At 29.2% G+C, this 23,923-nt stretch overlaps 3 protein-coding genes across 3 annotated transcripts in view; 1 reads left to right on the top strand and 2 right to left on the bottom strand.

The window, feature by feature from the left end:
- Positions 1–571: 571 nt before the first annotated feature.
- On the bottom strand, positions 572–7,016 carry LOC127277582 (myb-like protein D). The gene is made up of 5 exons (XM_051298830.1): positions 6,831–7,016; positions 4,400–6,116; positions 1,800–2,325; positions 1,244–1,519; positions 572–966 (listed from the first exon to the last, which is right to left on the bottom strand). Exons 1-5 carry the CDS (start codon positions 6,861–6,863, stop codon positions 822–824), a joined length of 2,697 nt encoding a protein of 898 aa, XP_051154787.1. The 5' UTR covers positions 6,864–7,016; the 3' UTR covers positions 572–821.
- Positions 7,017–9,141: 2,125 nt separating this feature from the next.
- Positions 9,142–23,923, bottom strand: part of LOC127277579 (transformation/transcription domain-associated protein) — a 27,364-nt gene continuing 12,582 nt past the window's right edge. The window contains exons 2-5 of the mRNA XM_051298827.1: positions 16,764–22,503; positions 10,268–15,307; positions 9,978–10,191; positions 9,142–9,856 (exon numbers count right to left, since the gene is read on the bottom strand). Coding sequence (XP_051154784.1) covers positions 9,507–9,856; positions 9,978–10,191; positions 10,268–15,307; positions 16,764–22,463 — 11,304 coding nt within the window. The 5' untranslated portion in view covers positions 22,464–22,503 and the 3' untranslated portion in view covers positions 9,142–9,506. The remainder of the gene's footprint in view (positions 9,857–9,977; positions 10,192–10,267; positions 15,308–16,763; positions 22,504–23,923) is intronic.
- LOC127277581 (NACHT and WD repeat domain-containing protein 2) overlaps positions 23,776–23,923 on the top strand; it is a 13,701-nt gene continuing 13,553 nt past the window's right edge. The window contains exon 1 of the mRNA XM_051298829.1: positions 23,776–23,891. Coding sequence (XP_051154786.1) covers positions 23,789–23,891 — 103 coding nt within the window. The 5' untranslated portion in view covers positions 23,776–23,788. The remainder of the gene's footprint in view (positions 23,892–23,923) is intronic.

Raw genomic sequence — 23,923 nt, 5'->3', positions numbered from 1 at the left:
AATTAAATTAATTAATAAATTAAAATAATAGAATAGAATAAATAGAAACAATTGAATGTTTTTAATTAAAAATAAAGAGAAGAAGGAAAAAGACGATTAGTCAAATAAATTGAAAGCGATTTGAATCCATCAAATTAATTCAGGAAATTCAATGTCACAAACGTTTATTATGCTTGGAATATTAATTATTATTATTATCATGGCAATAAAAAAAAGAGAAATTTTCAATTGAAAATTTTGAATGAAACCCTTTTTATTAATATTTTAATAGTAGAAAAAAAAATAATTCAAATCAGAAAATTTTTTTTTAATATTTCAAGTTTATAGAAATTATTTAAAGATTCAAAAAAAATTCTCATTTCTTCTCGATACTGCGGGATCGTTGTGTAAATAAATAAATAAATACTATTTTTTTTCTTCCTTTTCTATGATTTCTATTTTATTAAATAATAATTAAAAATTTAATTTAATTTAATTAATAATTTTAATTTTAAAAAAATCGATTTTTAACGACAATTTGTCGAATATTTCTAAAATTAATTTTTGAAATAATTTCTATGTACAATAGAAATAACATGAAATAATTCTATTTATATTTATCAAAACTTTTTTAACATCAAAAATAATAAAAAAAAATTTCAAATCCACTTTTTGTGTGTGAATTTTCAATATGTGAAAAAAATATAAACTTCAAAAAACGAAAAATGAAAAAAAAATTGTATACAATATAAAATTCGCACCTTTTTTTTTTTTAGTGGACATTGAAAAATTCCAAATTGGCAGAATTTTTTTTTTTCCCATTTTGTTGTCCTCCACATATTTCAAAAATCATCAATATTCATTTGTGACAAAAATTCATCGTCATTGGGATCATTGAAAAAATTTCTCACCTCATCCCTTACGTTTTGTGTATTATCCTCAGATTCTTCCAGTTCATTATTTTTATTATTATCGACATTAATAACACTGAAAGCCAAAAGGAAAATCAAAACAAAGCAAAAAAACATTATTATTTATACATAATAAATATTTAATAAGAAATTTTATAGAATTTAATTTCTGCGGAAACTGAAATTTTTTTTTTTATTTATTTATAAACAAATTAATATATAATAATAATTATTATTGTATAAATTGTATAAATTTATTTATATAAATAAATAAATTTTATTTTTTTTGTTCAATTTTCAAAAATTATTCAAATTGAATCGAATTGAATTGAAAAAAAAAATAAATAAATTACCTTTCAATTTCCATGGCGTTGTTAATATTCAAAAATTCTGCATCAAATTCATCATCGGATTTAAGAAAATTGTCCAAATTTGAAATTTCTCGATTTATTATTGTTGCTTCAATATTTTTCTCCTCCAAATTATTGTCAACAATAATTTCTTCCGATTGTGTCAATTCATCGCTATGGCGAAATTGTTTTAATCGATTTTGCAAATTTGATGTATTTGGCGAATTTTTTTTTCTCTTTTTTTCAACAACATTTGTTTCACTATTTAATGTCGTGATTCTAAAAAAGAAAAAAAGAAAAAAATTTACGACTATTTTCCCACAAAATTTGTGAAAAAAATAATAATACTAAATAATATTTTAGCTTAAAAAAAAAGAAACTAAAATTAAAAAATAGAAAATTAAAAATGTTCGGTAAAAATAAAAATAAAAAAATTTATGAAAACAAAATAAAATTCTAAAGGTTTTCTTTTTTTGCTATAAAAAAATTTACCAAATGGTAAAAAGAAAAATACAAAATTATAAAGAAAAATAAATTAAAAATTTAGTTCGTTCATTACCTTTTTAAAGTCGTCAATTCCTCATTAATTGTTTCATCGTCAGAATCTAATAAATCATCAGCAAAATTTTTTCTTCTTTTTGAATTACTATCATTATTTTTATTATTATTCACATTTGTTTCTATTGCCTCTTGATTTTCACTATTACTTTGATTATTATAATTTGTAATATTCGATTGAGTGAAATTTTCCCTATGACGAAATTGTTTTAAATAATCATGTAATTTAGATGACGATGATGATTTTGATTTTTCATTAGATTCTTTTTCACAATTAGTATTTTCTCTTTCTAATTTTTTATCTTCCTCTCCACTTTTATCCTCATCAATTTGAATTTGACTACCAATTAATGTTGAACATGCAATATTTCTTGGCTCATTAAATGCGGAAATTTCATCTAAATTTAATTGCGATAATAATTCATTGTCCTCATCATTGTGAAGAATTTGCGTTGATAACATTGTTTCGCGTATGGAATTTTTTAATAATTTTTTCCTATCACCATTCGCATCAGTTTCTAAGAATTCTGTGTGAGAAAAAAAAAAGAACAAGAAAAAAAAAATTACAAAATGAATTTTAAAAAAAAAAAATAAAAATTTTATTTTTTCAAAAAAAATAAAAATTTTATTTTTTCTTTATTTGTTTGAAAATAAATAAATACAATTTTTATTAAATCAAATTAATTGTATTTACATTTGGCGAAATTTAAGTTTAATAAAAAAATTTTATTTAGCCGAATTTCAATTTAAAAAAAAAATTCAGTTTTAAACCAATTTTTATTAAATAGAATTTTCTTTTTACATAATTTTCTATTTAATCAAATTTATATTTAGCCGAATTTTTAATTATTCAAAAAATATTTTTATTAAACCAAATTTTTATTTCACACAATATTTATTTTTGGGGAAAAAAAATTTAGCATTAATAAAAAAAAATTTTATATTAAAATTTTCATTTAACAGAAATTCTGATTTGTAATATTAATTTAAATTTTTCATTTAACCGAATTTTTGATTAAATTAAATAAAAATTGCTCTGAATTTAAAATTTTGCTAAATTGTCATTCGTAAATAATAAAAAAAAATTTTGCGGAAAAGAAAATTCAATTTAATTGAAAATTATTTAAAAATTGAAAATTTTGATAAAATAAAATTTTAGTTAAATCGATAATCAGCTAAATAAAATTTCACTTAAATATCAGCTAAATGGAAATTCTATTTAATAGAAATTTCGCTAAATTGGAAATTTTTTTAAATAAAATTCTAGTTAAACATCAGCTAAATGAAAATTTTTTTTAAAAAGAAATTCTTCTACTAAAAAATTCCATTTAATGGAAATTTCGCTAAATTGGAAATTTTGCTGTATAAAATTTCAGTTAAATATCAGCTAAATGGAAATTTTAGTTTAATTATTTTGCTAGATAAAAATTCCATTTAATGGAAATTTAGCTAAATTGGAAATTTTGCTGCATAAAATTTCAGTTAAATATCAGCTAAATGAAAATTTTGTTTCAATAAAAGTTCCGCTAAATAAAAATTCCATTTAATGGAAATTTTTATAAATAAAATTTCAGTTAAATTTATAATCAGCAAAATAAAATTTCAGTTAAATTAATATTCAGCTAAATGGAAATTCCATTTAATAAAAATTTTATTAAATACAAAATTTAGCAAAATAAAAATACTTTTAAATAAAAATTCAGCTAAATAAAAATTCTGTTCAAATTAAAATGCTGCCAAATATAAATTCGATTTAATAAAAATTCCTTTTAATAGAAATTTAGCTAAATAAAAATACTTTTTAAACGAAAATTTATCTTAATACAAATTTGGTAAAATGGAAATTTCCTAAATATAAGGAAATTTTATTAAAAAAAAATTTTAAATAGAAATTTATTAAAATAAAAAGTCGGCTAAATGGAAATTTTGTTACAATGGGAAACTTTGCTAAATAAAAATTCTATTGAACTAAAATTCGGCTAAATGGAAATTTGATTTAATAAAAAATTTCTTTAAATACAAAATTTAGCAAAATAAAAATACTTTAAAATAAAAATTCTGTTGAATTAAAATTCGGCTAAATGGAAATTCCATTTAATTAAAAATTCTGCTTAATAGAAATTTATCTAAATAAAAATATTTTTTAAACAAAAATTTGGCTTAATACAAATTTGGTAAAATGAAAATTCCCTAAAAGAAGGAAATCACATTAAAAGAAATTTGTTTAAATAGAAATTTATCAAAATAAAAATTCGGCTAAATGGAAATTTCATTTCAATGGGAAAACCTGGTAAATAAAAATTCTGTTAATAAAAATAATAAAAATTCGGCTAAATGGAAATTCTATTTAGTAAAAATTTCTTTAAATACAAAATTTATTAAAATAAAAATTTAGCTTGAAATTTTCTTTCAATGGGAAACTCTGCTAAATAAAAATTCTGTTGAACTAAAATTCGGCTAAATGGAAATTCCATTTAATAAAAATTCAGAAAAATAAATTTTCTGATTAACTAAAATTCTGTTAATATTTGTTAAATTCAAAAAACATTTGTATAAAAAAATATAGAAAAAATTTAATTTTTCTAAACAAAAAAAACTCACTATTATTTCTTTCTTCTTCGGCTTCTTCTTCTTCTTCTTCTTCTTCTTCTTTTTCTTCGTCATTTTCATCATCGTTCGCCTGATTATTTTTATCATTATCATCATCATCAAGAATATAATTCGTCTCATCAAAATTATTCCCCCCCTTCTCTTGTGATTCAATTATTTTCTCCATTAATTTTGTCGTGACAATTCTTTCTTTTTCATTATAAATTGCAACAATATCACGCCAATGTATAAATGCAATAATATAAAATTTTGTCCTCTCAATTGTCACATCATTTAATAATAAAACAGAACCAACTTCAATTGAATTTGGATATTTAAAAAATATATCACGATGTATACTAGCGTCAATTTCATCGCTTGAATCTTTTAATATTATCATTGGATTAATAATTGTATTTGAATCCATTTGATGTATGAGTGCGGCAAAAAATTTTGTTCTCTTCATTTTGTATTCCCCTTTTTTTGCATTATGTTTAATTGTATGTAAATCTTGATTGGAAAAAAAATTCACAGGCAAATCATCAATCATCATTTGCCATGCTCCACTTGTAAAACGATTTTTTGTATTTTGTGAACAAAAATTTGATATTCTTGTTTCATTTAATTTTTCAATTGTTTCATTTTCTTCAAATGATGATAAATATGCCATTGGCATATTTGAAAAATCAATATTTTCCGGTAATAATCCCGCTGGTCCTGGAAAACGTCGACTTATTACTTGTTTTGATTTGGAATTATTTTTTGAATCATTACAATAACGGGAATTATTTGATTTTTTTTCCATAGCCATTTGTAATGTAATTTGTTTATAATTTTTATTTTTTTTTAATTTTTCATTATCATTATTTTCATTTTCATCATCAATAAAACTCACTTGTCTTTGTATTTTTTTCAAATTATTATTGTCATTAATTTTTGTTGTAATTTTTTTTTCATCTCTTTTTAAAATACTATTTATTAAATTATCACGATTTGATTGTTTTTTTCCCATATTTTCATTATTTACATTCAATATTGATGATTTGGAAATTATTTCTCTATTTGTACGATTTAAAATATTTTTTATTAAATTTTCACGATTATTAATGGATTTTTGAGGGGAAAATTCATTTTTTTGATTATCACTAAAATTTACATGATTTTTTTTTTGATTCTCAATAATTGAAAGAATTTCTCGATTTTCTGACGAATCGCCATTTTCCAATGAATTGTGAGGGGAAATATTTAATTCTTTTGATTTTTCCCGATTTTCCAATGAATTGCGAGGGGAAAAATTTAATTCTCGCAAATTTTCACAATTTTCCGCTAAATCACGTGGGGAAAAATTTAATTCCTGAGAATTTTCCAATGAATTAGAAATAGAAAAATTTAATTCACGATTTTCCGATGAGTCGTGAGATGAAAAATTTAATGGAGAAATTTCTGTTGTTGTTGTGGATTTTTCATTTGGAAAATTTGTCACTTTTTTACGACAAATTTGCAATAATTTTGTGAGACGTGAATTATTTTTATCATTATTCATTAATTGTTGTTCATTATCATCATCATTTTCAATTGAACGTAATGAAATTAAATAATTTTCTTCTTCTTTCGATGATGGTGATGATGTTGATGATAATGAATTATTAATATTATTATTTTTTGTTGCATTAAATGCAAATGATAATTGTAAATTTTCATCAGGTGGAATAAAATCGTCGAGAAAATCCTAAAAAAAAATTATTTCACGAAAAATTGAAAGAAGACAAATTTAAAAAATAATTCAAATATTAATATTTAATATTCAATAATAATAATAATAATAATAATAATAATAATAATAATAATAATACCTAATAATATAAATATTAATAAAATAGTTAATATTTAATTTTGTATTTTATTTGAAAAATTAAAGTCGAAAAAATAAAAAATAAAAGTTTATAATAATAACAATAATACTAATAATACTAATAATAATAAATAAATAAATAACAAAAAAATAGAAAGAAATAATAATAATAATACCTAATAATAATTTTTTCCTTTTTTACGAAATCGTAATTTTTTGAGGTTATTTTTTTTTAACACGCGCAATTTTTTGCAAATTTGTTTCTTAATAAAAAACAAAATTTTTCTATTTATTTATATTATCATAAAATTGTAATCTATGTGTAAAAAAAATTGTATATCTCTGCCCTAATTCAATTGTTCCATTTATAATTTTTTTAAGGTTATGTTCGTTACAATTTCTATACTTTATGATATTTATTTTTTTCGTTTTGCTTAATAATAATAATAATAATAATAATAATAATAATAAAAAAGAAATATTACTACATTTAAAATAATAAATAGACAAAGTACTGAAAAATAGATTTAGAAAAAAGAAATTACGAAATTGAATACAAAAAAATTATAATAAATATATATATGAATTTACCTCGGCAATATTCCAAACGTCATCTGGATCCATTTTTTTAAAACACTAATTAATCTGTGAATATTGATGAATAACGCTGTTTTTATATACAATTAATTAATTAATTACTAATAAACTTTACAAAATTGAAAACATTGCAAGCATAGACATTCACTACGCGCGAAAAACTTTTATTTGTTTACACTCGTCAATTAAAGCTAGGTTACAAAATGTCGTTGACCAATAAGATTGCAGCTGTATTAATTTGTCCAAAGGAGGTAATTTTTCATTCGTTAATGTAAATTATCAGTCAACGATGGATGGACAGAAGAACAACCAATAGTGTTGCTGAAAAATTAATTATTATTATTATTTGTCCAAAACGAAAAATTTCATTGATCGACAAATAATTATTCAAAAAATGCGGGAAGATTTAAAATTCAAAAGTATGAAAAATTAAATTTAAATTTTTATTAAATCGAAATTGTTGAAATAAAAATGGAAAAATAAAAATACTTCTATGTAAATAATAATAATAATAATAATACTTGTAAAATTTTGAAATTTATTTTATTTATTTATTCAAATTTCGTTTAATTTAAAAAGAAAAATTTCCCTTTTTGCCCTTCATTTTGAAAATAAAAAAAAATTCTAAAACATTTTCTTCTTTTTTAATTTGTCAATTCTTTTTTCTTCACAAAATAAAGTTGATAAAATGTCAAATAAAATTGTGGAATTATAAATAATGCAAAACCAGCGGTAAAATTATTTAAATTTCTTGGATTGCCAATTGGTAATGACTTGAAAATAAATCAAAAAAAAAAAAAATTAATTTTTAAATACAAAAAAATAAAAATTTTAATTATTTAATTAAAAAAATAGTTTTTAAATGCAAAACAAATTATTTAATTTTTTTTTAATACAAAAAAAAATAACTTAATATTTAGTAACAAAAATAAATTACTTAATTTTTTAATTAAAGAAAATTTTGAAATACAAAAAAATTATTGTATTTTTTTTTTAAATTTTTAACAAAAAAAACAACAACTTACTTCTAACCAACGACGATCAACATTTGGCTGATTTATTTCCCCATAATTTCTCACAACTATTCTCGAAATATGAGATTGAATAAATTTTCTCCCTGTTAAAATTCTCATCATTTTTTTTGGGGGGCTATGAGATGAAAAAAAAATCTATGAGAAAAAAAATAAAGTAAACTACTTTTTTTTGTCACTTGAAAATTTTTTTACAAAAAAAAACAAATGAATCATTTTTTTTTTAGAAAAAAAATTTTATTCTACATTTATCGTCCTTTTTTTTATAATTTACGATATATTTTTCTACAATTTATTGTACGTCTTAAAGTCTAAATTTTTTTTTTCTTAAATAAAATACAATCATCATTATCATTATAAATATACAGAATTTTCAAATTCTGTACAAAATTATTGTGAATTAATGTTTATCCTTCTTTTAATTTTTATTTTCTTTACTAAACCAATAATAATAAAAATAATAATAATTGTTATCACTTTGTTTAAAATTTAATTTATACGAAAAAAATTCTAAATTAATTTAATATTAAGATCCGCCATTTCTTTTTTTCTTTTTACACCACATGCTCTTATTCAATCTCATTATTATTTGTACATAAAAAAAAAATAAAGAAAAAAAAAAGAAATTCTATATTTACAGTTTTTTTTTTCTTGACGGATCTGTGAATTTTTTTTTTTTTTTTTTATAATGGAAAATTAAAAACGAGAAACATTACATTTTCTAAAATGTACAGTCATTACTGAAAAAAAAAAATATTGATTTGAAAAAAGAAAAAATCCAATTAATGACAAAACATACAAATATAAATATATTTTTATATTATATATGGAAAATTCATTAATTTCATCAAAAAAATTCAGTTGTTGCCGATTAATCAATTAATTATTATAAATAGAATAATAAAATTTATACAAGAATTATGAGAGGGGGAAAAAAATAAATTTTTTTTTTCTCCCACAAAATAAATAGAAAAAGTAGAAAAAGACAAAAATTCCGATAAATTTCCCAAAAAGAAAATGAAAATCAACTTTTTTTTCTTTCATTTAAAATAATTTTTCTCACTTAAAACAAATTTTTTTTCAAAAAGAAAAAAAGGTTTTCCTTCAAAAAAAAAAAATAAAATGTATGACAAAATCCAAATTTGGACTTTTTTTTTATTATTTTTCTTTTTAATTTTCTCTTTCGTTTTTAATTTAAAATATAAGGGAAATAATTTTTATGCAAAAAATTTTATATTATTTAGTAATTATTTTTTTTTTTTTTAAATTAATTATTTTTGTAATTTCTTTAATAATTATTTATTTAAATAACTTTCATTTTATTTATTTAAATTAAGTGAAAAAAAGGAAGGAAAAATTTTCTTTAAACTATTTCTTTTACCTTTTTACATTCAAAATAATTTCCTTCATTTTTTTTTTGTTTTTCGAAAGATTATTCCAGAAAAAAAATTTTTATTTTCCACCTAAAAAAAAGGGGGAAATTTTTTTTCTTCAAAAATTGAAAGAATCCAAAAAAAGGGGGAGAAATATTAGCAAAAAAACGAAGAGAAGAAAATATCTTTTTTTTTGAGAATTTTACCGGAATTATTGAAGAATTGTGTTTTTTTTTTTTTTTTTTTGTCATTTTTGGAAAAATAATTTACAACCATGGATGCCATGATGGATCCATTCGACACAAATTATCATGACTATTTGCAGCGGCAACAAGTGTACTAACTTTACTATCGGTACCATCAAAATTAGCCAATGAATTCAGTCTTGATATAATTGCCGTCACTGCTCGTGTTACCATTGTTATTAAAAGTTCACCCTTCATATCGGTTGGCGTTTGTTGTAATGTTGCATTCTCTGGATCGTCTTGTTTTTTATTATGATCAGCAATCACTTCGTCACGCAAAATTGCCCTTAAAATTGCATGCACCTTGAATGATGGTTGAACAAGACAACGTGCCGTTGCTATTGCACACGCCGTCAATGGACCTGAAACGCCTTTTTCCGGGCAAGAAAAAAAAAAAAAAATTAATTCCACTTCCCTTATTCAGCAAAAAAATTAAAATTTATTCCATTTCCTTATTTTTTTTTCCAAAAATTATAAGAGACAAAAATTTACCTGTATTTGTCAAAAATTCCAAAATATTTGGCGTCAATCTAAATGGAACCGGTCGATTTGCATCCAATTCGCCAGATGTATCGTCAACGTCAAATTTAAAGTAGGCAACGTTAATTAAACCCGAGTCCTGATGAACGTACATCATATCTGGATTGAGTCGAGTCAGATGCAAAACATATTCCGCAAAGCAAGCCAAAGAAAGTTGTAGTGTAAACTAAAATAGAAAAAAAAATAAATAAATAAAAAATTTTCCGCAAATGTAAAATTTGCAAATATAAAATGAAAATTACCATTTTTCTAAATGTCCAATAATCAGTGGCTGCTGGAAATGTTTTTAGGGCCCAATCTCTGAGCAATGTTCTTGGTACCATTGTTGTTTGTACCTCACGAAGAATATCGCGTAACACCTGATGACTCGCTTGTGTTCCACGTGCCTGAACAGTTGCTAATCTTTCATAATACCGTGCAATTGGAGCATCATGTTCAATACTCATTTTTGTACAACCCTGTTTATAAATATCAAGCAAAGAAACTGAAGCTGGATTATCCTCAACGAGACGCATTTGCGGTGAAACAGCAACAACTCGAGGTACAGTAAAATGTAAAAATCGTCTTGATGTTTCCTTTTGTCGAGTTAAATAATGATTTAACATTCTTAATAATTGTAGAACCCTTTCCTCTCGTCTAGCATCACCTAAACCAGCATCATTAACAACCAAATATGGATAAAGTCTTCCATTGTGTCCCCGAATCCTTAAACGTCTTGCCGCTGTATTATGTCGTTGAACCACTTCAACTCGAGGCATAAATCTCGCAATTCTCACATAATAATGCGAATGTTTCGGTAGTAAAAATTCTCCAGGCAATTCTACTTCCGCTGTTTTTAAACTAAAATTACTCAAAAATCTACATTTCTCCTCAATAAGAAATGATTTTGGCAATAATTTTGTTTTCGCCTCTAAAATTTTAATCCATTTCTTCAATTTATTGATAAGATTATGCAAAAGCCTTGCACCCGGTACAGTAAAATCAAAATCACTTGTAAATTGTCCCTTCATTCGTTGAAATACAGGATCCTGAACTGTCGCCTGTGCTCGTCGTGCCAATGATTCTGAAGCCGCTGATCCAAAGCTATTATTCACATTTTGCGATGATGAAATATTTTCAATACCAATACCAAATGTCGATACAAGTTTTTTAACAAAATTCAATGTATGCGGTGTTATTGTTGCCTCACTAACTGCTCCACGATTTTCAAATGCAATTGCATAACATTTTGCTAAACCCTGTCTCAATTGTCGTAAAACCTCCTCGTACCAAGTTTCACGAAACCATACCATTTGATCAACAATACCCTCTAAACTTGATAAAATTGTTGGATGAATATCACGCTGCATGTGCATAATTTTAGAACAACGCCACATTGGTGGTGTTGCTCTAATAGGTCCTGTTTCCGGTGCTCCCTGCTGTACTCGATTTTCCTCTTGTACTTTTAATTCAGCACTTTTATAACGTTCCCTTTGTTCAATTTTTAAAGTAAGATACAATGTTCTTATTGAAAAATAAACAGCCTGTGGAAACATTCGACCAACTTGGCTCAACAAATTTAAAATCACATTTCCCTCATGACGAACGAGGCACATCAATAGTTGCGGAATCCATGGTAACCATTGAATTGGAGGTACACCAACTGCATATTTATCAACAGCCTCCATTAATGATGATTTATCATCATCATAGGTAAGTAACCAAAGTACTTTAGCTAAATTTTTTCTCGATTTTGATTCATTTTGATGACGACTTGCGTGTAAAAAGCAAGTGATTGCCGATACTCCAATTTGTATTTGTCTCGCGTCCCTAGTGAATATATGCTCCAAATAATCCCCCCATAAAGCCCATGCTTTTATCGAAGTATCCGATAATTGTACCGCAGCCGAGAATGCCTTATTAGCATCGTCCGATCGTCCCAATTGTGCCAATAGCATCCCTTTTAGGGAATAGAATTCCGCAGTCATTTCTTTAGTAAAATATTTCAAATTCGTCGACTCTATCACTTCCAATCCCTCTTGTAATTCATTCTTTCCCGTTATTGACGCCATTTGCAAATAACACTTCACCTGCTGTCTTATCTTTTGAAAACAATCCACAATCGGCACACTTGGAATTGTATAAATCCGAGAAAGTGAATCCAAACAAACACCACATAAATTATGCTTTCTTGCAATTTTACCAAAATGAATTATAGCCTGCGCGGAAGCATGTACACCCAACATTGAATGATTTGTCGTTTGTTCTGGTTGTGAATCATAATGATTCGATACAAATGTATAATGATGTTGACGCCACGTAAATATATCCGACCAATGACTTAAATCATCAGCAATTACTGGTAAACGATTCCTCCAAGTTTTAACAATAGCCTTCATATCGTGCACCGAATTACTACGTCCATGAATCAAACCCTGATGAATTTGCATCGCTTCCTGTAGTTCCATAATCTGTTGAGCTGCTTGCAATAGCGGCAAATGTATATGACTAACGATATGTGGAAGTCTTCTCCATTCTCGCATACACAAACCAGATGCTAATTCCACGTATCGTTCAACAGCCGAGAGATGCTGATCGTCATTGTGGCAAATAACCAAAAAACCCCTATACAAATTAACCTTCCAAGCCATTTCCTTGGGGCAATTCTGTTCCACTTGAGCCAACGCCTCCTTCATTAGCGGCCAATTAGGAATACGCCAAGAACTCTCGAGGATTAAAAAAGGATTTTTTTCCGTCTTTCTTGTACCGTATTCCAACAATAAATCCCATTGATTCAATTCCTTAGCGCAGCGTATCCAACGTTGTTCCCAAAGTATCGCCTCTCGTTGAATTTTAAACGGAGCTGGTGTTGTGACAAAATCTTGTTTAAATTTCGTCATTGCAAGATCGTAGGCACCTTGTGCTTGTTCAAAAAATCCCTGTTGCTCCAAAGCGGTAGCCTGTAGAGTCTCTTTGTAATGAGCATGCTTTTGCCATAAACCCGACCACATATCTTCTTCGCAAAGCAAAGAATACATATCCGAAAGGGAATCCAAAATCTCCGTATGTGGACTATTATCCGGTTCAAAGTCATAACAATCCGCCTCTCTTTTAATTTTAAACTGATTATTACCATTGTCAAATGCCATTTGTTCCAAACTCAATGTCATTCTGTGCCAAAGATTGTGGGATTTTCCCAAATACTTCATAACTGCGGGTCTCATCGGCACCGGGGGATTGCAATGCGCTAGAGCCTCGACAAAAGTCGCTATTGCTGAGGGATGACAATCTTTTTGAATAACATGAGTACCACTACAGATAAATGGTACCATTTCCGCAATCAGAGTGTTTTGTTGATGCTCATCTAAAATCGCCCACAATCGTGGAAAACAGTCCAACCAAATCGCTTCCGCCAAATTTGTATCCATATGACACAATTGTGCCGCCGCGTTCAATAATTCCTCGGTCCGTATTTTTTTCGCATTCTCCAAAAATTCACCCTGCTTCGCTATCAATTGCACCAATGTCGATTTACGACTTTCAATCTCCTCAGCCACTGGATCCACATTTGATAAATCCAAATCCATCAACTCATCCTTCACATCCTCATTCATCTCCATTGGTTCCTCCTTAACCGAACTGTACATCAAAAAATTCTTCTGCTCCTCACCATCTGACATATTTATCAATGCCGTTGCACTTGGCAGCAATATATCCTGATTTGACATTTGTATATGAGTGGTACTATTCGCTGTCACTATCAACAATTCAATACACTGTTTTATCCAATAATGCGGACCCATTGCATCCCAACTTTGACTACAAATTATATACAATAATCGATCATGTAAACGCCTCTTCATCGATCCGTCAAATACTTCAAAAAATTTCGCTCTAATATGCGGCTGTATACAACGCAATCCACACAAAAATGCCGGCTCCAACTTCGATGTCAATTCACTTGATTTCAATGTATCGTCCCTATAAACAAAATTAACCAACTCCAAAAATTGACCATTCAATTCTAAATCGTCCGGAAAACGTTTCTCAACATACTGCATCATTTTAACCAACAATATTGATTTCTCCCTTAAACTCGGTGTCTGATTCATTGCTATTGGATTTTTATTCTTCATCCATTCTTCCAGCATTTTTGTTATTGCTTTCATTACTTTGATGTCTTGGGTTTTTTCAATAAGTCCCACGAGAATTGAACCGATGAATGATTTTCGCATTTCGACACCCATTACTCCTACACGATTTTTAACGAGGTCGAGACTTAGTATCAAAAGTTCGCTACCAATTTGATTTGTCTCAGTTGGTGTTGGATGAAGATGATCCTTAGCCATACGATGCAATACTTTCATAAATGGTGTAATTAATCTATCAATGTAATTTTGATTATTCGTACAAGCGGCTTTTAACATCATTAGAGTACCAAACAGAGAACTAGGAGTTGCTGTTGCATTTTTATCATAGGTGTTCAAACCATCAGCAACAAATTTACCAACAGTACTGTAAAGTGTATCAAGTTCTTCATATTTACTAGCAACTGTCGAAGCAGTTGGTTCTGTGGGAAATATTGTCATTAAACGTGACAATAAACCATGCACCAATCTTATTACTTTTGTATTTGTACTTCCAATACAAGCACCCAATCCCCTTTGCAGTGGTTTAAAACCCGATAAAACTTGTTCCCGCTTCATAACACCCAATAAAAATGTCAATAATTCCAGAGCTGTACAAATATTACCAAAATTTGGTTGTGAATTATCAACACTTGCAAATACTTTATCCAACCAAGCTAATTTTAAATCACACGATTGGGGCCAAACATCGGGTTTTAGGGCCATTTTCAATAAATTAACACAACGTCTCGATAATTGTTCTCCGGGATTTCCTTGTGTTGTTGTCGTTGTCATATCGTTAACCTGACACGCTAGACGTAGGAGAAAATTAAGTATCGCGTCCGCGTGTGCACGTTCAATTGGTTTTGTTGAGCCTGGTTCCATTTTTGGTTGAACTGTTGGTATTGGTGAATTAACACCCTGTGCCAAACGTTTTGATACACTCGCTGCATCGTCTATTGATAAACGTTTCATTGGTACAATCATTGTTCCTGTACCACCGGTTTCTTGATTTTCTGCCTCATCTTTAATTCTATGTAATTCCCATTTTATTATTACTTCCGCGAGTTCAACCGCTAGACGACGATGTTCAATTGATGCGGTGGGACTGAATCCAAGACGTTGAATTGAATTCACCATGTGTTGGAGCAAATGATGACGAACGGGATAGTAAACCTAGTGGGGGAAAGAAATTTCGATTTTTTAAAATTAGGGTTTTTTTTTAAAGGTTTTGATGGATTCAAAAGGGGAAAATTTTTAGTAAAATATAGGAATTTAGAGCTAGAAATAATCAAAATTAACAAGATTCAAAAATCCTTCAAGTTTCTCTAAAACGCTCGGTCACCAAAAATCGAGAATAGCTTTAATTGTCTCTGAATCTGGTTTTAAACCGTTTGACGATCAAATAAATTCTAAAAATGTTAATTCCGGATTAAAAATTAGGAAATTTAGGGCTTTTAACAATAAAAATTAACGCGAATCAAAAATCACCGAAGTTCGACTAAAACCCTCGGTCACCGAATATCAGTAATAGCTTTAAATGTCTCCAAATATGGTTTTAAACCGTTCGATGATCAAATAAATTCTAAAAAAGGTTAATTCCGGATTAAAAATTTATGGGCTTCCAATTATAAAAATTACCGCGATTCCAAAATCCTCCAAGTTCGGCTTTCAATTGTAAAAATTAACGAAAATTTAAACAATTCAAAGTTCCTCTAAATCCCTCGGTCTCCGAATCTGGTTTTAAATCATTTTAACTATCAAATAAATTCTAAAAACGTTAATTCCGGATTAAAAAATAAGAAATATAGTGCTTCCAATAATAAAAATTTTCTCTAATCAAAAATCCCGTAAGTTTCATTAAATTCGTCGGTCGTGGAAAATCATGAATAGCTTGAATTGTCTCCGAATCTGATTTTGAACCATTTTACTATCAAATGCATTCTAAAAACGTTAATTCTAGATTACAAAAATGAGAAATTTAGGGTTTCCAATTGTAAAAATTAACGAAAATCCAAAAACTCCGAAGTTCCTCTAAATCCCTCGGTAGCGGAAAATTATGAATAGCTTTAATTGAGGGGCTGATAGTAAAAATGGTTTAAAATAACATTGGGAGCAAAAGTGGGATAAGTGACTTGGGAGCAAAAACGGGTTAAAATGATTCGTGTAATTTATTGATAAATTCATTATATTATCGACTAAAAAATATTAACAATAGGAAAAAATGCATATTTTATTATAATTAATATTTTTTAATCGATAATATAATGAATTTATCAATAAATTATACGAATCATTTTAACCCGTTTTTGCTCCCAAGTCACTTATCCCACTTTTGCTCCCAATGTTATTTTAAATCATTTTTACTATCAGCCTCTCAATTGTCTCCGAATCTGGTTTTAAGCCATTTGATCAGTTAATAAATTCTAAAATCGTTAATTCCAGATTTAAAAATAATAAATTTAGAGTTTACAATTACAAAAATTAACGCAATTCGAAAATACTCCAAGGTCCTCTAAAATTCTCGGTCACCAAAAATCAAGAATAGCTTTAATTGTCTCCGAATCTGGTTTTAATATCATCTACCAATAAAATAGATTCCAAAAATTTTTTTCTAATAAACATCACATACCTTATAGTGTCGCACAACAAGTTGCAGTATATGAAACAGCTGCTGCATCGAATGTCCCTCCTCAACAATAATCTTCTTCGTCCAATGTGTCAGCATTGTATTCCCATCATCCATTCTCACTGGCATTGCCGGTGTTAATATTTCAAGTGCCTGCCTCACAACATTTCTCGCCTCAACAGCGTGTGCCTTCAATAAACTATGAAACACTTGCAATACAATTTTCTTATGAATTCCAAATTTCGCAATAATATGACTCAACAATAAATGACCATGATAACGCGTCGCTGGATCAACACAATTTTTTCCCAATAAACATGGCCATGCAAATGTCATTAATCTACGTAATTTATTTCCCTGTCGTTTATTTGCCTCATCATGTATATGTTGCGATGCTTGTTCAACCAATAAACATGAGAATTGTAGCAAAGAAATTCTCACACAATCAGCTGAACCAAATGGTTTAACTGGATCAATTATTTTTGTTATAAATGCCGAGACAACATTACTTGGAATATCTTGATATGGCATTGGTGCACCACCAACTAATTTTAAACCTTCACCACGTTCAAAACTTGTTGCAAAACATGGTATTATGATAAATTGCATTACTTTTGCCTTCAATTCCTGTGACATATTGTCAGTTGGAAAATGTTCAACAAAACGAAAGAATGCCTCTCTTTTCCATTCAACTGTATAGTCTTGTGCTACAGTATTTTCAAGAAAATCACGAAGAAATTGAAAATCAGGTATAAATCTTTCACAAAATGCACGTAGAAGTTGAAACAAAAGATCAATATCATTTGGATCATGTTTGAAGTAATGAAGAAGAATTTTTACAACTAATTTTGGTTCCTTCCAATGACAAAAATCAACACTGTCAACTTTTTTATGTAGTAATTGATAATCATCGTTACACCAAATTTGTTTCATTGCGGCGACCAATTGTTTTTGTGTTGGTAACCATTGTTCATCGAATTTTATCAAAATTGACACAATTCTAATAGCTTGATGTTGTAATTCACTTTTTTCGTTATTACTCAATGTTGTAATAATTTGCGACTGGGCTAAAAGCATTGTTATTAGACGATTTGTACTTCCATGAAGTACATCTCTAAATGGTTTACCCTCCTTGTGCTTGAGCAAAAATTCCAGAAATCTACTCCACTGTTGATCTTTGATATTATTATCCTGTAGAAATAGATTTAGTGTCTCCGTTGGATAGCGTAGTAAAAATCTCATTAACGGCACTCTAAATGGACTGGACGCTTCAACAAGTAGTGATTTCTCCGTTTGTAGAACAAGCCTGCACAAAACGTCAATAAATTTTGGTGTTGCCGCCGGTATTTGATGAAATATTCCAATAATTGTTGCAATTTTCTGTTCATTTTCACCCGATTTTGAAACACCCTTGTGCGCCTGTATTAAATTTTCCAAAAGTTTTTTCAAATGTTGTAAAAGTTGTTCACAAAGTGTTATACTAAATGTACTGGGAAATAATTGTGTTAGATAAGAAAGACGTTTGGCGCAATTTAAACTTAAATTTCGATGATCACCAAGGGTGAGAAGCATTGGTCGCATAATAGAATGAACCAATTCCATGTCAATTTGAAAACCAGCGATGAATTTTTGCATACATTCAAAAGCGGCGGCTTGAAGTTCTGCATTTGGTTTTTCCAATGCCTTGTAGAGGATGGAGAATATTTTTTCCCTATAGGCGCTGATGTAATGACAAGCGGCGAGGGCTCGTAAAGCAGACTTTTTTAAGGGGATAAAATTGGTCACCGATTTGTAGCAGGGAAGTTTAGAGAGTATTGTATCCTCGGCTTCGCTGAGATTATGAAGCTCCTGAAAGAAGACTTGATGTTCCCTAATGTTGAGATCAATGGTAAATAATCGAGGATTAAGTGTCGTGCAGAATGTGTTACCATCCATGAGACCGATTTGGGCATTTGCTGGTTGATGTCTGAGTAGGTGCTTTTTTGGTGGAATCATGTCGGCAAGGACTTCTTTGTGTGGTTCCATTACTTCGGTGACGGTTTTATTTTGTACATCCGCTAGGAGACGAAGAGAAGACATGGCTTGTTCCCTAACAAGAGTGTGGGGTGACGTGACTTGACGTACCAATTCGTGTGTTACTTCATAGAGACTTTTATTTTGTGCCTCCTTGAGTTCTTTGTTCAGCTCTTGAATATCCGGATTTACACAAACTCGAAGCATTTTTTCCAGATTTGCCTTTGCCATATCGATTGCTCCATTCGAGACTTCGCCGGTTAGATCCATCATAACGAACATGAGGGCTTTGAGAAAGATGAATAGATGATTTAAAACCCATTTGGTGGCCATACGTTCAAAGAGGAATTTAATGGCGATGCATCCTCCGAGTTTTGCGTACCAAGCACGTTCGTAGCAGAGGGAACACATTCTTTCGGCTAGGTATTCCATGAAAGGTAATTGACAGGCTCGTTCCTTAGAACCCAGAATGTTGGTCGCCGTTTCTAGTATTAGGATCAAAGCTAGATGACCGGGTTTACAAAGTTCCTTTTCCTCATGTCCCATTATGACCGCCAATGCATCGATCAGAACCAAAGGATCCTGTCCATGCATTCTTGCCTGCCGACCAGTAACTGCGAAAGGTCCCGCCTGTTGGGCAATAGCAATCATTGTGTAGTGCCTAACATACGAAACCATTGTCCCAAGAACCGATTGTCTTAATTCCTTAATAGCTGCCGCAACAAATAAACCCGTCAAAGCTGTCTGTTGAACATTTCTAGCTACCGCGTCACCGATTTTATAAAATGGACCCTGCTGATGTGGTATGTCTCCTTCCTTAAAACTCGGATGCATAAATAATTTATACAACGTTGTTTTGTCATCATCCAATCGTAGTGAAGCCGCCAAATAACAATTAATCACCTCCCAACACTGTTTACGATAAAACGAATCAGTTGTATTTAATTTTAAAGCTGTGAAAGCTGTCTCAATTACACGTTCGACAGGAAAATCAATAGGTTTCGATGGCTCTTGAAAATAGGCGACAACTGTCGGTGAATTTGTGTCACGATCATTGTACTCTAATTTTTGGGGTTCTATCATCATTTTTCGATTACCACCGCCAAATTTGCCGAGAACACGAAAAGCAACGTGTGCTACTTGATCGGTGGGATTACGTAGTGTTCTCCACAATGCCTGCATTAGATCAGCACGAACTGGTTGAATGTGTTCGTAGAGAAAATCCGGTTGTAAATTATCAACACACAATTCCAGGGTTCTTAAACCTTGACTCACTAAAGTATGACTTCCATTTAATGCCGAAACTAAAGGATCCATTAACATTGGTAAATACGGAAGGAGGGAACTCAAACGAACTGGCACCGTGAGACAAAGTTCAACGAATAAATCCTTCATATGCTGTTTATGTAAACCCGATTGAAGTCTATTGAGACTCTCCAATAAATTTGGAAGCAGGGGAAGAAATTCCTGATAAAGAAGATCGTGTGATCCACCGCCAATTGAACGGAAAAGTGCACGAAGAAGGAGAAAATAATTATATGGTTCCTTGGCTGACATTGCAAGTTCCATGGATCGATTGACAATTTGATGAAGATGTGGACGTAGCATGTGTTCATTCTCCGCTGGAAATAGAGAAACACTACCAAAGACAAGTTTAAATAGTCGTAGATACAAATTACTACGTTCGACATTCGAACCCATATCGTTCATTCGTTCAAGTAGATATTCCACAAGTACAGTTGCAAAAATAGGCGATGTTGTTGGATTTGCTAAAAATGAATTACCCACAACTTGTAGGGCACTATTTTTAAATATTCTCTCCACCATATAATCAATTGTCGTTGAAAATATTTCTTGAAATGTTTGTGGATTCATCATTGAAAATACACCGCTAAAATGTTCGAGAACTTCCTTTTCCTCCTTGGAGCGAACTGTTTGTGTTTGTGCAACTCTTGCTGGTTGGGCAATTGCTCCAACACCTGGTGGACCAATCATGTAGATATCTAATGCCTGAAGAGCCCATTTCACTAAACGAATAAAGACTAAAGTTTCTTTTGGTTGAAATTGTTTTGGTTGAACTGCTTCTATCGATTTACAATTAGCACAACCCCATGTGATAGTTTTTACTCCACAGACCAAAGTTTTAACGAGACTTCTATAGTCGGCGACATTATAGTTTGCTACTTGTGACGCTGGGAAGCCAAATTTCGACTTTCCACAATCTCTATCGTCTTGAAAATCAGGTTTAACATCTTCGATTTTAACTTCCAGTGTTGTCGCCGTTTTTGCTTTATTCAACAAAACGGGCATTTGTAATTTGGTGATGATTTTAAATTTCAGAACAAATACCTCGAGCATACGCATTAGAAGTTCTCGGCCTTGGATACTGTTCTCCAAATCGGAACGATGAGTAATACATTCGACGAGATTTAACAGTAATTTACAGGACATGGTTTGAATCGTTGTTGGGAGACTTTGATCGTGAACGTTTTTACTGAAAAGATGAACAGCCCTAGCAAGATCGGATAGTGGAAGTTGTTTACGAACATGATGGACTAAATCGGCAAGAGTTGAGTAAGCCAAAGGCCTTAGGGATTCGTGTGTTGTCCAACCGGAACCAAGAAGAATTTCCTCATTAAAAAGATGTTCCATGTGAGGAATGAATTTTGTTTTTAAATCCGTGGCAAGAATATGCCTCGTTGCGATAAGAAGTTCTTTTCTTAAATGTGCCACTTCCATTGGACAAAGTGTTAACAGACCAAGCATTCCTTGAACCATCATTGTACTGTGTTGTGAAACAACATCCTGATAAATTCTAATAATATAAGCAAGAAACGAAAGGGTTTTTATTTGTGCTCCCATAAAATCGACAAATACCTCTTTATTAAAACCCGGTGATGCTCGATGTTGGGGACTCGGTTGTAAAGTTATTGTTGTCATAATCAGGGGAATAAAATCCGACACATCTTGATGTACATTGAGCTTGTAAATTTGATACATTAATACAACAATAATTGGTAATTCCTGAAGAACTTTTAATGATAGTACAGCTTTTGGTATTAGATTATAAGTAACCGGTGTACCGTCAGGTCCTTTTTTCTCACTTTGTATCACAGTTATTGTAAATGTCTCCTTTAACAAAGCTTCAATATTAATTTCCGATAAATCATTAACTTTAAGCGGTGGTCGTGGTTCAAATATTTTTGGTAAATTCTCCGGTAATTCACTGTAAATTGATTTGACAAATTGAAGAAAATGTTGTATATCAGGATTAAACGTTGGCCTATATTGTTTATGTAATTCAATGATAATACGCAAACAAACAAGAATATTTTCTTCATTTTCAGTTTCAAGAAGTTTTAATACTAAACTAAGAATTTGTTTCACATATGGACGAAGGCACTCATTTGTTGGTAAACGATGAATCATTTCAAGTATTAATTTACGTACTTGTTGTATATTATATTCAGAGATAAAATGTGGTTCACCTTCTTGAAGAATTTTTAAAAAAATTTTCATCATATGATCGAGAAATGCTGGATATTGTGAGGAGCACATAATAACTTCAAAATTTTCCGATAGTTCTTGTGCGGCTTTTAATTTTAATTCATCCTTGGAATTTGGATCACCTAACATAGTCACATAGGACCTGTAGGTATTCATTTGGGCCACTGGCTCTGGCGGCGCCATTTTTCCCGTTGATTCCGATGATTTGCCGGTTAATCTCGATCTAGAATTATTTGAAATTTTTTTTTTAATGTTAAAACAATAATGCTGTGATCTACCTTATCCATAATCGATAATTTCTTAATCTACTTTACCGACAGATGATAATAATTTAAAAATACGTTAGTGATTTATTGGAAAGAGAGATAACAACACATATAACAACTAGGTGTTACCTGCAGTCGGTAAGGTAGATAGCTGTAAAATTAACGATAATCGACAGTTGGTAAGGTAGTTCGCTATTATGATTATGGTCGCTGTTGTAAGGACTTCGTTTTTAGGACAAATACCTCAAAAATGTTGATTACCGTTTGTCGATAAGGTAGATATCTGCAAAGTTATCGCTAATCGACAGTCGGTAAGGTAGTTTTCTATTATGGTTATGGTTGATATTGTGAGGATTTTGTTTTCAGGACAATTCACTTAAAATTTTCGATTACTGACTGTCGGTAAGGTAGATCCCGGTAATAATTACAGCAATTGTATTGCCCAATGCAAAATTTTAAGTTAAAAATGAAATTTTGCCAGAAAAATTGTAATTAAAATTAAAGTTTTTACATAAAGTTGCAAGTAACAAAAAAATCTTTTTTTTTTTTAAATATATTTATTCCAAATATTTGACATTGTTATTAAAAAAAAAATTTCGAGTATTTTTTTTTTAAAAAAATTATTTTGGGAGTTTTTCGGTGATAATTTTGGTAATCAATATAAAAGTACCTGGTAGCTGAGTAAACAAAGCCTTAGCAACATGATTTACCTCATTTTCACTTAATTCCTTGTTTTCGCGATATTTAACAAACAAAAATTATTGTTTTCATTATTTTTCTGTTTTTTTTAATGCCTTTTTCAATATTTTTGAACTGTTTTTAAAATGTTTTCAAAAATATGCAAATAAAGGAACGAAAACCAAATTTATTTGGAAAATGTGACTTTATATTTTAAGTGTGATGTGGACTTTACTATAGTCAAATTGAAACTATACATTTATTTGAGAAACGAAATATTGTTAATGTTTAGTATCAATGAATAACTCGTGGGAAAAGTATCGCGAAAAAATAAATATTTAAAATTTCCGACCATTTTTTTTTTCAAATGTGGGGAATTTTCAACTATTTTTGAAATTAAATTAATTAATGTCTATTTTAGTTAGGTAGTGAAATAATTTTTTTTTTAAATTAATTACTATTTAAAATAAAAATGTGTAAGAAAAAAAAGTATTTGAAAAAAATTTTTTAAATAAAAATATATTTAAAGTTATTTATTTTTTAGGGTGATATAATTTTTAAAAAATGGATGAAAAAACAATTGATTCAATTTTTGCGGGATCTTTGAAATCCTTGCCACCCGTGAGTTCGAAAATTGTTCGAATTTTCACAAGTTCAACATTTACTGGTAAATATATTACAAATTAATTTTTTTTTTAA

Source organism: Leptopilina boulardi, unplaced genomic scaffold (genome assembly GCF_019393585.1).
Source record: "Leptopilina boulardi isolate dan_hultmark-lab unplaced genomic scaffold, ZJU_Lbou_2.1 LbouV2_169, whole genome shotgun sequence".
In the NCBI taxonomy this organism is placed as follows: Eukaryota; Metazoa; Arthropoda; class Insecta; order Hymenoptera; family Figitidae; genus Leptopilina; species Leptopilina boulardi.
The sequence above is the reverse complement of the archived record's forward strand: the minus strand, read 5'-3'. Positions and strand labels throughout refer to the sequence as shown.

Excerpts from the sequence above, each read along its gene's own strand:
- LOC127277582 (XM_051298830.1), bottom strand. The coding sequence starts at position 6,863 with ATGGATCCAGATGACGTTTGGAATATTGCCGAG. Across the intron at positions 6,117-6,830 it reads ACGTTTGGAATATTGCCGAG|GATTTTCTCGACGATTTTAT; the intron begins GTAAATTCATAT and ends ATTTTTTTTTAG. Across the intron at positions 967-1,243 it reads AACGCCATGGAAATTGAAAG|TGTTATTAATGTCGATAATA; the intron begins GTAATTTATTTA and ends TTTGGCTTTCAG.